This window comes from Prionailurus bengalensis, chromosome C2 (genome assembly GCF_016509475.1).
Source record: "Prionailurus bengalensis isolate Pbe53 chromosome C2, Fcat_Pben_1.1_paternal_pri, whole genome shotgun sequence".
Lineage (NCBI taxonomy): Eukaryota > Metazoa > Chordata > Mammalia > Carnivora > Felidae > Prionailurus > Prionailurus bengalensis.
In genome coordinates this window covers 133,786,264-133,799,986 of record NC_057350.1, presented here as the reverse complement: position 1 = coordinate 133,799,986, position 13,723 = coordinate 133,786,264, and the positions used below count along the sequence as shown (strand labels likewise).

Here is a 13,723-nt window from a genome sequence, read left to right as displayed (position 1 = left end):
AACAAACACTTTCTCCTGGAGAAAGCTGTTTGAGAAAATCCACCTCCCCCGTTTTATTGGACGATTAAAGAAAAATAATCCAAGGTCAACTTTGCATTTGTCACCGAGCGGGTAAAAGTGTCACAGGCTGACAGCAGAGGGATTCGTGTCTGTGGAAATTCAGTGATTCTGTGGTGCTGTTGGACACCTCCGTTCCGAGCAGGCAGCTGCTGGGGGATAATTGGGGATCTGACTGCCTTTGAGGACTGCTTGTAGTGAACGTTTGAGACTCAACCGCCTTTTCACCGCCTCTTCAGTAGCCACTCACCTCAGTCTCCAAAACAGAAGTTCTGACATAGTATTTTAATGTGGGCATTTGATTCAGTGCGGGAGATAAATATAACCCTGTGTAGTACGGAGAAGGTTTAATGGGAAATGGTTGGCATTCTTTCTTGGTAAAGGCATGGGGAAAGGAGAGGGAGACAGGAGAGAGAGGGAGAGGGGGAGGGGGAGGGGGGAGAGAGAGGCGCAAACAGCAGTGAGGAAGACAAAGGCAGAGATAAGCAAGGCTTCCCGAGCAGCCTTGCCTAGAGAACTTGACACTTGCCAGACCCCAGCCAGCATGGTTGTCCTGAATCCAGTGACTTTGGGAATCTATCTGCAGCTTTTCTTCCGCTTTATCGTGTCTCAGCCTACTTTCATCAACAGCGTCCTCCCAATTTCAGCAGGTAAATGATGACCACACTTTCCTCTCTCTTCCATCCGTTGGGGGCGGGGGTGGTGGTGGAAGATTATTTTGCAGCGTGTCCTGATATTTTCCCCCTTCTGCTCTCGGTGGAAGGAGGCTGGAGGGAGACAGCCACCCCAGCAGCTTCCTGTCACCGGAGCTGTCTCAGAAGCTCGCTCCGTCCTTGTTCCAAGTGGCCCCCACCCAGCTGCTCAAAGCCAGAGACCCTTTTAAAAATGGTTTCTGCCTCTCCCACTTCTCCCCACTTGCTGCGTGATTTCACTTTGGGAATCGTGGGGAGCTTAAAAGAGACACAGAGGAGAGCATGGAAGGGAGAAGTGAGCCCCAGACATTTCTGTGAACACATCCCCAACCCCTTCTGAAGGGGGCTTGACTCAAGGGGGATGTCGTGGAGCAAATACGCCTCCACTGAGCTCTTCCCTTCCTGTCCCAGCAGGGAAAAGGGGAATCCAGTGATTCGCCCGTGGGCAGGGACCCTTGCATCCTCAGTCCTAGGTCTCCCATTTTTCCAGCCCTGGCTGCTTTCCTGTTGTGCCTTCTTCCCGCGGTGAGACTTCTGCCCAAATAGGGCAGCTGGAGGTCGTGGGAGACGGGAGATTTCTGAGGGGATGTGGAGGGTTCCAGAGTGCCCCTGGCCTGGCCTAGAGTGGACTGTGTCTGTCAGAGATAGGGCTGGGTGATTTGGGGAAGAGGGCTTTTTAAGCTGACCTGCCAAACTTCTCTGAGGGCAGCAGGCACCAGATTGCCCTCGTCCTGTCTGACCCAGAGCAGGGGAAGTATTGTGTTACTGGCATGGCCTATTTAAACCTTTCTGAGGAAACTCAAATGTTTCCGGAGGGCTCGAGGGAGCCAGGCAGACCCCCCGGTTTTGCTGCCTGTCCCGTTATAGCCCCCCTCAATTCACCTCAGCCGCCCCTGGTTTCCCCCCTCTCCCCCAGCAGAGGCGGTTTCAGTCATGCCCTCCAACTTGAATCTCACAAATACTTTCACGCAGGCAGACATTTCATTCTCACTGCCTTTGCTGAAAACACAGGCTCTCAGAGAGGACATGTCTCAGAATCCAGACCCCAGCCCCTCTCGGTTCATAAAATCAGTTCAGCAACGTGTTGTGCTGCCAGGCCTGCCCGCATCTGTGGGCCCTGAGGGAAGGGCTCGGAGAAGGGCACAGGGCAAATTATGAAAATGGGAGAAGCTGAAGGAGAGGACAGGGGAACTTGTTGGGAGGTGAAGAGTAGGGAGGGTAGGAAAGGTGGGTGGTTGTGTCACCAGGCCTGTATGACAATATGCCCCCACAAATTCCAGTTGGGAGTGCCACACTTCTGGGAGCTGGTGGGTCATGATCCTTCTGTTTAAGGGGGGGCAGCTGGATAGTTCATTCGGTCTGATCCAGTGGGTTCTTAACCTTATTTAGGTAATAGAGTCCTTTGAGAATCTCCTGAAGGCTCCAGACTTAAGGAAACTCTGGCTTCTGGTTCTAGCCCTGCCTCTGATGGGCTCTGACTTCTGGGAGACAGTCGGCATTCGACTGTAAGCATCATGTGGGCAGGGACTGTCTTGTATATTATCATTGGTTCCCCAGGGTCAGAGCAGGCCTTGGCACATGGTAGGTGCACAATAAATATTTGATGAATGAGTGAGTGAATGGAGGAATAATAATTTTTCTCATCTGTAGATTGGGGCTTGCCTTCATTTTATATCATTTAATTTAGATAGACTCAGATGGCTACTAGGTTCTGGAAACTAGAGAGAAAAGAACCTCTGATTTTTGTTTTTTAACTCCTTGCCCTAGAGACACTGCTGGTGCAGTGTAGACATCTTTTGGGTAGGACATTGTATAGATCGTAGCAGTCAAGGTAACAACAGGAAAAAGAAGCACTCCAGATGGTTCAGATGAAGATTTGAACGAAGGGACCACTTTCAGAGGTGTGAGTGGGGTTAAGGGAGCCAACAGGGAAAGTTGAGGAATTAGTAACTTGGGAAGTCTTTACCACACTTTTGCTTAAAAAGGCAAGAGGAAGAGGGGCACCTGGGTGGCTCAGTCAGTTGAGTGTCCAACTTCGGCTCAGGTCATGATCTCATGGTTTGTGAGTTCAAGCCCCACATAGGGCTGTCTGCTCTCAGCCTGTCAATGCAGAGCCCACTTCGGATCATCTGTCCCCTTCTCTCTGCCCCCTTCCCACCCCCCTGCTTGCGCTCTCCCCAAAATCAATAAATATTGAAAAGAAAAGAAAAGAAAAGAAAAGAAAAGAAAAGAAAAGAAAAGAAAAGAAAAGAAAAGAAAAAGGAAAGGCAAGAGGAAGAAATGGGGAAATTGATCCTAAGAAGATTTGGAACCTTGGAGCAGGGGCCATTGAACAGGAGCTATGACCACAGAAGGACCCAAAGCAAGGAGAAAATAGAGAAGAAGTACCACAACCTCTCTCTACTCCAATCTAGCTACCTCTTTTTTGTTGTTATTTTATTTATTTTTGAAGGAGAGAGAGAGAGAGAGTGGGGGGGGGGGGGGGGAGGGGCAGAGAGAGAGAAGGAGACACAGAATCTGAAGCAGGCTCCAGGCTCTGCGCTGTCAGCACAGAGCCTGACGCGGGGCTTGAACCTATGAACTGTGAAATCATGACCTGAACCGCAGTCAGATGCTTAACTGCCTGAGCCACCCAGGTGCCCCAGCTCCTCTTGGCAGTGCCTTCCATTGGCCAAACCCAGCCCGAAGCTAGGGGGCAGGGGGAGCCTCTGGATACAATCTATGGCAATTAGCTTCTGGGGCACAGAGTGAGAGGGAGGGGTGGGAATGTGGAATAGCTAGCTCATATGTCCACTGGCACTTCCTGATGAGTTTCTAATTTTTTTTTGACGCTTATTTATTTTTGAGAGAGAGAATGAGCGGGGGAGGGGCAGAGAGAGGGGCACAGAATCTGAAGCAGGCTCCAGGCTCGGAGCTGTCAGCACAGAGCCCGACACGGTGCTCAAATCCGTGAGAGATTTGAATCATGACCTGAGCTGAAGTCAGACGCTCAACTGACTGAGCCACCCAGGCACCCCTGCCTGATGAATTTCTAAATCCAGATCTTCTGGTTGTGAATGTGGTCCCTAGACATTTGGTAAAACAATGGAAGGGGCCACCTGGGTGGCTCAGTGAGTTGAGCATCAGACTCTTGATCTCAGGGTTGCAAGTTCAAGTCCCGGGTTATACTCCATGTTGGGCGTGAAGCCTACTTAAAAAACAAACAAACAAACAATGGGAGTGCACCTAGAGAGAATCACTAAGGTAACAGTTCAATAGAGCAAAAAATATCTGCTTTCACCTATAGAGTCTCTTGGCCTTGTTCCCACATTTAGTCACCATGGCTTCTTCATAACACAGTTCAGAAATAAACTTCTGCCCTGAAATGAGAACTGTTCTTTGACACAGGATCACTTTAATCCTTTGAAAATATTTTCCAATAATTTGGTGTAAAATATTCTATATTCAGAATCTTATAGATTCTTACTCTTCTGAGGAAGACAAGCCCTATGCTCGTAGACACAAGGGCCACGCACCATACCTTAGTGAGCACCTACTATGTGCCTAGCACTGGGCTAAGTGGTACAGAGGACACAGAGACAAGTCGGATGCTGCCTCTGCTCTGGGGGAGTTTGTGAACATCCACTGTTGAAACACAGGCAGCATGTGCTAAATGGCCCAGCAAGGGTGTGACGGAGAAAGAGCTCTTACAGGCCTGTTGGGCAGTACTTTCCTTCAAAGCTGAGCCAGGCCTTCACTGTCTCCAGGAAGGACTGTATTCCCACAACCCAGACACAGCACCAACTATCTAGACCAGAGAGAGGCTTACTCCCTAGCAAACTCCACTGCCGGGTCCCAGAGGAGAACCACAGAAGGGCGCAAAAAGCCTCAAAGAGGCCAGAATTGATGGCAGAACGCCCAGTGTTAAAGCACATGCATTTGATACACAGAAAACTAGTTCTGACTCTTCCTCCAAGTCTATTAATTGTTGCTTTGGATACCGTTCGAGCAGGCTTAGATAGTAGGCTTCTGGAAGGGTGGTGTGGCACATTAGGTTGGGGAGGGTGAGTTCATGCTTCTGATGGACACCATGACAACAACAAAAAAAGCTGACCGAAGTGATTACAAGAAAAATGGCCAATCAGCAGGGAATAGTTCTGAGATCAAAAAGAATAGCAGACCGGAATTATGTCTAGAGCCCCTGTTCTGTAGGTAACCCCTGAGGGCACCATTGACTTATGACACATTAACTGTTTCTCACTATTAGGAGCATGAATGGCCCAGTGAAGACTGAATTGTGTGCACTTAATTTTGCTTAAAGAGGCAGATAAGTGTCAGGTATGTTTTAGAATGATTTCTCTTGAACATGGCCTTAAAATTTTAAGCGTCAGGAGCCGTAATTTTGGGATATTGTGTTAACTATCGCTGAGTAATAAAGCATCCTAACACTCAGTGGCTTACATAACAGTCATTTATCACTGAAGTTCACGTGTTTGTGGGCCAACCAAGGTCAGCTGATCTAGCCTGGGTTTGGCAGGCCCTGGCTGGGCTCGCTATGGGTCTGTGGATTGACTCAGCTCCAATATCCATTCACAGATATAGCTCAGTGGTTGTACAATTTCTAGAATGTGGTGGCACAGACCCAAGGACAATATTTATAGAAGGGCAGACCTTGCACGCACTTCGATTTATGTAATTCTCATAGCACCTCTGGGATGGGTGTGGCGAGACTCCCAGTTTTCAGCCGAGGAGGTGAAGGTTCAGAGAGGTTAAGTGACTTCCTCAAGATCACACAGCTGGTATAAAATAAGAGAGCTGGAGACGGGAATCCCATCCTCTGACTTTAAGTCCAGGGATTTTACTAACTTAGATCGATGTCCATGGACAAATAGTGACAGTAGCTTTTAAAGCCCTGCAGACTACCCTCCTACCCTCCAGAAACTCTCCTCTAGATTCTTTATTCTCCATTCCCTCCTACTTTCTCCTCAGCATATCAATGCCTAAAGGTCTTAGCAAAAGATTAAAGATTATTTTATAGTAAAGTGTGTAGGGCCTACCTACCTTACTCTCTCCTTTGAAGGTATTTGCATTTTGTTTGTTTGTTTGTTTGTTTGTTTTTAAATTCTACTTAGTTAACATACAGCGCAGTTTTGGTTTCAGGAGTAGAATTCAGTGATTCATCACTTACGTGTAATACCCACTGCTCATCACAACAAGTACCCTCCTTGGGGCACCTGGGTGGCTCAGTCGGTTGAGCGTCCGACTTCAGCTCAGGTCATGATCTCATGGTTCGTGGGTTCGAGCTCCGCCTCAGGCTCCGTGCTGACCGCTTACTCGGAGCCTGGAGCCTGCTTCGGATTCTGTGTCTTCTTCTCTCTCTGCCCCTCCTCCGCTCACGCTTTGTCTCACTCACTCTGTTTCTCAAAAATAAATAAATGTAGGGGCGCCTGGGTGGCGCAGTCGGTTAAGCGTCCGACTTCAGCCAGGTCACGATCTCGCGGTCCGTGAGTTCGAGCCCCGCGTCAGGCTCTGGGCTGATGGCTCAGAGCCTGGAGCCTGTTTCCGATTCTGTGTCTCCCTCTCTCTCTGCCCCTCCCCCGTTCATGCTCTGTCTCTCTCTGTCCCAAAAATAAATAAACGTTGAAAAAAAAAATAAATAAATAAATGTAAAAAACAAAACAAAAATTTAACAAGTACCCTCCTTAATAGCCACCACCCATCTAGCCCACGGCCCCTCTACCTCCCTCCATCAACCCTCAGTTTGTTCTCTATCTTTAAGAGTCTCTTGTGGTTTGTTTCCCTCTCTCTTTTTTCACCCTTCCATATATTCATCTGTTTTGCTTCTTAAAATTCCACATATGAGTGAAATTATATATTTGTCTTTCTCTTATTTATTTTGCTTACACAATACACTCTAGCTCCATCCACATTCTTGCAAATGACAAGATTTCATTCTTTTTGATGGCTGAGTACTATTCCATTGCGTATATACCACATCTTCTTTATCCATCCATCAGTCGATGGACACTTGGGCTCTCTCCATAGTTTGGCTATTGTTGATAAAAAGGTATTTGCATTTTCATGGGGATTTGAACTAAAGGATGATCTAGTAAGATGAGCCTCAACCAGGGTATTTTGGGGGATGAAACCTTCTGGAATGAGGGGAATACTACTTCACGGACATTCTCTTCATGTACCGTGAGCCCACCTATCCTATGCCTCTCCCAATACAGGATTTCCCAGGTAGGCGGGACTCCCACACCAGATGGTGAGAAGATCCCAATTCAGTCCCGTAGAATGCAATCATGTGGAAAAAAGTGAATACTGTCTGGGCACCAGAATCTTCTGTTGGCTACTGGGGTGTGACCCCGAGCAGGGTTTTTGTGGCCTAAAAGACCTGCTGTCCAGCTCTGCCCTCCCTACCTGGAAGCCAGCCAGGTCACCACTTGGGAACCATTCATGTTCTTGGCAGTAGATTATGGGCCATTTATTTGTGTCTGATGGTGATCAGCTATTGTTTAATGTTCCATAATGCACTTCCTAACCATCTCCTCTGATTTAGCTTTTCATATTTCCTCTGGATAATGCAATCAGAGAGGGTTCTTAAATTAGAGGGCTCCCCATGGGTCCCAACCTCCCCCTTCACCTCACCCCAAGCCTCTGAATAAAGCAGTGGACTCAGCTGCAGCTCAGGTACAGAGAGAGCTGGGTATGAGATGGGAAGCTTTCCCTTCCGATATCCAGAGGCATGCCCCCACATCACCATCCACCTCGCTCACACCTGCTTCCCCCAGATCCACAACCGCCACTGCCACAGCCACACAACAGCAGCACAGCCCCAGAATGAATAGAAAGCCCCTCTGGCTCCTGTGGGACCAAATAAGCTGGTGTCCCATCATCTTGAAATGTGGTTCACATTGTGAGTACTGACTCGTACTGCTCTTATAATTGGTACCAGTTATCCCCAAACCTCTCATTTTGCAAAGCATTTTCACAGCTCTGTTTGCATTTGCCCTGCACAGTAGTTTGAATCCTGAGCTAGTTGGTTATTAGTGTGTGTTGGGGGAAGGCCACTTCACTACAGTGAGCTTCAAATTCCTCCTCTGTAAGATAGGTATAAAATTCTGTCTCCCAGAATTACTGTAAGTATTCACTCAACAAACAATAAGTGCCAGCCATGTACGTGGAACTGGATGCAGCAGTGAGCAGACAAGCACATTCCACCCATATGGAGTTCAGGCATCACCCTGAAACGCACTTGGCCAGGCTGGCCCGCTGGTCCCAAGACGTGAATGAAAGACACCTGCGGCAGGGATGGAGGCCCACACCAGCTGCCCAAGGATGGAATCCAGTCTTCCTGTGTAGCATGTTCAGACTTCACGTTGTAGTCCTTTAAAATAGAGAAGTATTTCATGGCCTTCATTGCTAACGTTTAACATAGAGTGATTTAACATTTTAAAAAGGTGCTTCTGATGTCTCTTAAAAACAACAACAAAATTCTTGACAAATGGGACAGCCTGGCAGTGCGGACCCACAGGACATATTCTGATATGACAAGGACTGTTTGGAATGCAGTGGCTGGTGGCTGCTCAGTGCCAGCTCCTCAGACCCCCACTGCACCCTCTTGTCTTAAGCCTGGTCCACTTCTTGCATTTACCTAGCTAGCCCCATCCGGGCATGTGACTTTTTGACCTCTGGGTCCAGCAGTCATGCTGGCTTGGACTCTGCCTCCTCCTCCTCCTCCTTTATTTTTGTATTTTAAAACAAAAAGTTTTTTAATGTTTATTTTTGAGAGAGACAGAGTGTGAGCAGGAGTGGGGCAGAAAGAGAGGGAGACACAGAACCCAAGGCAGGCTCCAGGCTCTGAGCTGTCAACACAGAGCCTGACACAGGGCTCGAACTTATGAACACCGAAATCACGACCTGAGCCGAAGTCAGATGCTTAACCGACTGAGCCACCCAGATGTCCCTGCCTCCTCCTCCGCCTTTAAGTTTTATTTTTCATATTTGTGAGAGAGACAGAGACAGAACACAAGCAGGGGAGGGGCAGAGAGATGGAGATAGAATCTGAAGCAGGCTCCAGGCTCTGAGCTGGCAGCACAGAGCCCGACGCTGGGCTCGAACTCACAAGCAGTGAGATCATGACCTGAGCCGAAGTCGGACGCCAACCGACTGAGCCACCCAGATGTCCCTGCCTCCTCCTCCGCCTTTAGAAGTCTCGGGGCATTTTTCCTGAATTCCCAAGCTCTGCAGAGTTCAGTTTGAAAGTGAATGTTGCAGATCAGCGATTCTCAAACTGTAGTGCTGGTTCTCAGCCCGGGCTAGACATAAGAATCACTTGGGATGTTTTATAGAAGCCCAGTGGCCAGACTGAACAAACCAAATAAATCACTCTCTGGGGCATGTGCCCAGGCATTGATAGTGTTTAAAGCTCACTGGGTGCCCTAATGGCTGACTTGAGTTAACCACCGAACTGTAACCAGCGTCCGTATCACCTGGAGGACTTGTAAAAACACAGCCAGCTGGGCCCCATCTCTGGAATTTCAGTAGATCCGGGGTGGGGCCCAAGAGTTTGCATTTCTAATAAGATCCCAGGTGCTGCTGATGCTCTGGTCCAGGGACCACACTTTGAGAGCCACTGCTCAAGTTTGCCTCGGAGCCACTGTATTAGTCTCCTTTGGCCACTGGAACAAATCACCCCAAATGTAGTGCCTTAACACACATTTGTTCCCTTGTAGTTCTGGAAGTTGGATGCCAAATTAGTTTCACTTGGTAGAAATCAAAGTGTTGGCAAGGCTGTGCTCCCTCCATAGACTCTCTGGCAAATGTTTCCGTGCTTTTTCTAGTTCTAAGCGATGTTCATTGCCATCTTTGTTTCCTGGCCCCTTTCTTCATCTTCAAAACCAGTAGTAACATAGCATCCTAAGTGGTCATATTGCCACCTTCTTCTCTGTCAAGTTTTCTGCCTCTCTCTTAAAAGGACACGTGTGATTGCATTTAAGGTCCCCATCCTAAACTTCTTAGTTGAATCACATCTGCAAAGTTCCTTTTGCCGCATAAAGTAATATTTACAGGTTCTAGGGACCAGTCTGGACCTCTTTGGAGGCTTTATTCAGTCTACCATAGCTACCTTTCCACTGGGTAAAGCGTCCCACGAGGGTTAAGTGGCATCAGAATCAAAGGCACCAGCATATATACTGGTCTTCGTTTGGGTTCCTTCTAACTGCAGATCCCAACACAAGGATTTGTGTGTCAGTAGTTTACGTAGGAGGTAATCCCAGTAGGGCAGTGGGGACATGAGACAGGGAAGGGAAGGCAGCACGGAGGGAGATCATAAGCAGATTGCTGCTGAGGTGCAGTTCTGGGAGAACAGGAGGGCAGGGAGACAGAAGACTGGGATAGTTACCCACCAACCCCTGGGGACATGCTTGCCCCTAGCATATTTCTTGACTGGAGGAGCCCTCTGGCATAGTTACAAGTGTTTGTGGTAGGAGCTTGAAGCCCGCAGAGCCTGATGGGTGCTGTGGCCTATGGGCAGGGAAGCAGCTGTGTCTGCCATTGATACTTTAAAAGAGCTATACTAATTCAGCTACCTTGCATTGAGTGCTTTCTCTTTGCTAGCCTCTTTACATATATAACTTCTTTTTGTTTTATTTCTTTAATGTTTATTTTTTTGAGAGAGAGACAGAGCATGAGTAGGGGAGGAGCAGAGAGGGAGACACAGAATCCGAAGCAGGCTCCAGGCTCTGAGCTGTCAGCATAGAGCCCGACACGGGGCTCGAAGCCACGAGCCGTGAGATCATGACCTGAGCCGAAGTCGGACGCTTCACCGACTGAGCCACCCAGGCATCCCTACATATATAACTTCTAATCTCACAACATTTTCGTGAGCCAGTAGTACCCCCATTTTACCAAGCTGGAAACTAACATTCAGGAAGGGGTAGTCACTTATCTGAGGTCACACAGTACTAGGGCCAAAATTCCGAATCAGAACTTTCTGACTCTCAAAACATTGTAGAAGCAGAATATTCTAGTGATTAGGGGTAGGGTCTCTGGTGCCTTGCTACCAGGTTTCAAATCTTGTGTTTTCTTTAGCTTTGTGATGTTGGGCAAGCAAATTGCCCTTTTGATGCCTCAGTTTCCCCATCCATAAAATGGGGCCACAAGTAGGGTTTAACTCACAGAGGGGTTGTGAAGATTAAGTGGGCTAATTAGGAACATATGGTACTTAAACTACAGTGCCTGGTGTATAGTGTGTCATTATTTCTGTCGTTATTTCCAGAACCTCACAGTGTCTGTACACGTGCCAAAGGGCACGATTTCCCCTGTGATGCACTTGCGTTATAAAAGGCAAAAGTCGCAAATACAACCCACACCATAACTTTTTACTTAAAATATCCAGTGAGCTAAGGCAAAAATAGGGGCTCAGCTATTACTTAGCATTTGTGAATGAGTCCCGAAAGCAGGAACACGTTGACCAGGGAAAAAAGGCTCTTCTCGTGATGACCGGCTTTCCCAGATCGCTTTAAAAATACACCTGGCCCGATTCCATCTCCCAGCCCAGGAGCATTTAGCTCCATTCAAGCCCACACTTAGGTCTCCACAGCAACCAACATAAGCACAAGCGTGAGGCGTGTGTTGGGAGCTGGCAACAGCTGACGGAGAGGCCTCGTGGCTGCTGAGGGCTTTGCACCGTAAACCAGCTGGGGGCTGAAAAAAGAGAGGAACACCAAGAAGGAAACATGAATGTGAGTTGGGCAGTCTCCTTCCCTCCCAGGCCTCCCCACTCCTTTCCCCACTCATGCTGCCCTGCTGCTCACCTGGCCTTCTTGGTGTGTTTCTGAGAAGTCTGGAGAAAGCCCCCACGAGCTTTCCTGCTGCAGCTTGTAGTTCTCTCTGGGGACACGTGCTCCAGGAGGGACCTTCCAGGGGTCTCAGGCCTAGCATGCAGCTTCTCAGGGTTCCAGGTGGGTGGGGGATGGAGTGACGATGGCCACCCTAACCGCAGAGACCTACCTGTCCTCCTGGGGCTTTCTTACTTTACTGTGACTGGGGGTTCGTTCAAGTGTTTGAACTTGTCTCCTATAGGAAGGGGTGGGTCATTATCATTGAAAATTGAAACTGGGCTGCCCCTTTGTGCCCCAAATGAACTGGTTTCGCTTCTGAGATCATCTATACTTGGGTGAACCTCACAGAGTAGCCCCCAGAAGCCTTCCAAAGTCTCTATGGTCCTTCGGAAACCAAACTCTGAACCATTGAGATTCGTGTTCAGCATGGGGGGTGGGGAGGGGTGCTCTAAACAAGAACAACAGCCCTTTTCCCCTCCCGGCCCATCTTTAGTAGAGCTGTGTTGGCAAGGTCATGGTAGGGAAAGTTAACCCCGGAAAAGAAGAATGTCTTCTGTGTCCAAGGAACATGAGGGCCCGAGGGAGTGGTGTCATTCTGGGTGGCACTGTCCTTCACTCTCCATGCCTGCCCATGGAAAGCAAGGAGTGGAAGCCTGAGATGGCTGTCTGGACAGTTCGGGCCCTGGAAATGCCTTCCCCAAAGTATCTGAGGTAAAGGGGTTTTGTTTTGTTTTTTTTAATTTCCTTCAGTTACCTGGGCCCCCTGCTCTGGCCTGCGCCTTCTCCTCTGGCAGGCCCTGAAAGAGTGTACCTTCCTGACAGGCTTAGAGCTGGCCACCATAGTGATTGCTGCTAAGGTTCTCTTGTTTGGGTCCAGCTGGAAGGAAGCGCAGGCACATCTAGTCAATCACATTGGCCTGTTGAGTGATGTTCTTAGGGAGGTATTGTAGCACAGGGCTAAGGCACTGAGGTAGAATTCAAGAAACGTGGGTTATTTCTCTGGACCTACTACTAACTCCCAGGACACATGTGTAGTATTGGCCAACCTATTTGCTCTCTGTGAGACTGTTTCCTCATCTGTAACGTGAAGGGATGGACCAGATTTGAAAGCCGTAGACTTCTCTGACTTCGTGGCTAACGAGTTGCTTGCTGACTTATGTAATTAGCACCTACGTGATAAGGGGTCTTGGCACGTGTTTCTCTTCTGAGCCCTGGCACCTGAGAATCCACAGGTATGCGCCTGAAGGGCATGGGGTTCATATTCAGACAGCCCTGGCCTTGAGTGACCTCTTCATGACTCACTAGCTGAGTGATCTTGGCCAAATGGTTGCGGTTTAATAGCTCAACACCTCAGTTTCCACCTCTGTAAAATGGGGATGATAAGAGTACCTGTCTCGTTAGATGGCAGTGAGGACTGAATGAGCTAATAGGCACAGAGCCTTGCACCTGGAACATAGTTAAGCTCAGTTGCTGGCTGCAGCAGTTATTCCAAATAGTGTTAAGAGGGCTGGACTCCAGGCCGCTTGCCTCCTTCTGGGATGCCTCATTTCTGCTGTGATCCCCTCTGCTCCTGTTGAGCCTGGAGAGATTTGCTCATAATACTGAAGGGTCCGTTTCAGAATTCCGAGTTCCCATCTAAAGCCAGAGCAGGGGCCAGCTCGGTGCCTGGGCTTTGGAATTGGAGGTCTGCACTCCAGGAGACCTTGAATGTCAGAGCCAGTGTTCCTCACCTGGACAGTGGGATGCAATGGAAGGTAATTTGAGGGACCATTGTGAGGATCCAAGGAGAAAGCATGGGAGTTCCTAGCTCTAAGCTGGCCGAGTATGTACTTGGGTGCCGTTGTGCCTTGAGGGGCGACACTGGGCTTGCTAGACGTGGGGAGCACGGGCTCACACCTAAGGGCAGTGCCTTAGCACACTGAGTTCTCAGCTGAAAGGCCTGCCGATGGGCACAGTCCACCACAGGCCGCCCTCCCTCCGCAGACGGAGGTGAGCTTTCTGGGAACCCTGGCAGGGCACTGGAATCCTGAGAGTGTCTACCCTCTGGAAACTGTGCAATCCTGTGTGGAGCGTGGCTGGTAAGACAAGCCATTTCCTGTATCCAATTTGTCCCTGTCAGGAGAAGGGGACTGTGGAGTGACAATCTTT

General features: G+C 48.8%; 2 protein-coding genes across 3 annotated transcripts in view; both read left to right on the top strand.

Moving 5' to 3' along the window:
- The window catches only part of HACL1 (2-hydroxyacyl-CoA lyase 1), a 90,854-nt gene that overhangs the window by 62,558 nt on the left and 14,573 nt on the right, over positions 1–13,723 (top strand). The gene's annotated exons all lie outside the window — the stretch shown is intronic.
- Positions 501–13,723, top strand: part of COLQ (collagen like tail subunit of asymmetric acetylcholinesterase) — a 76,800-nt gene continuing 63,577 nt past the window's right edge. The window contains exon 1 of the mRNA XM_043595446.1: positions 501–707. Within this exon, the coding sequence (XP_043451381.1) occupies positions 602–707 (106 nt within the window). The 5' untranslated portion in view covers positions 501–601. The remainder of the gene's footprint in view (positions 708–13,723) is intronic.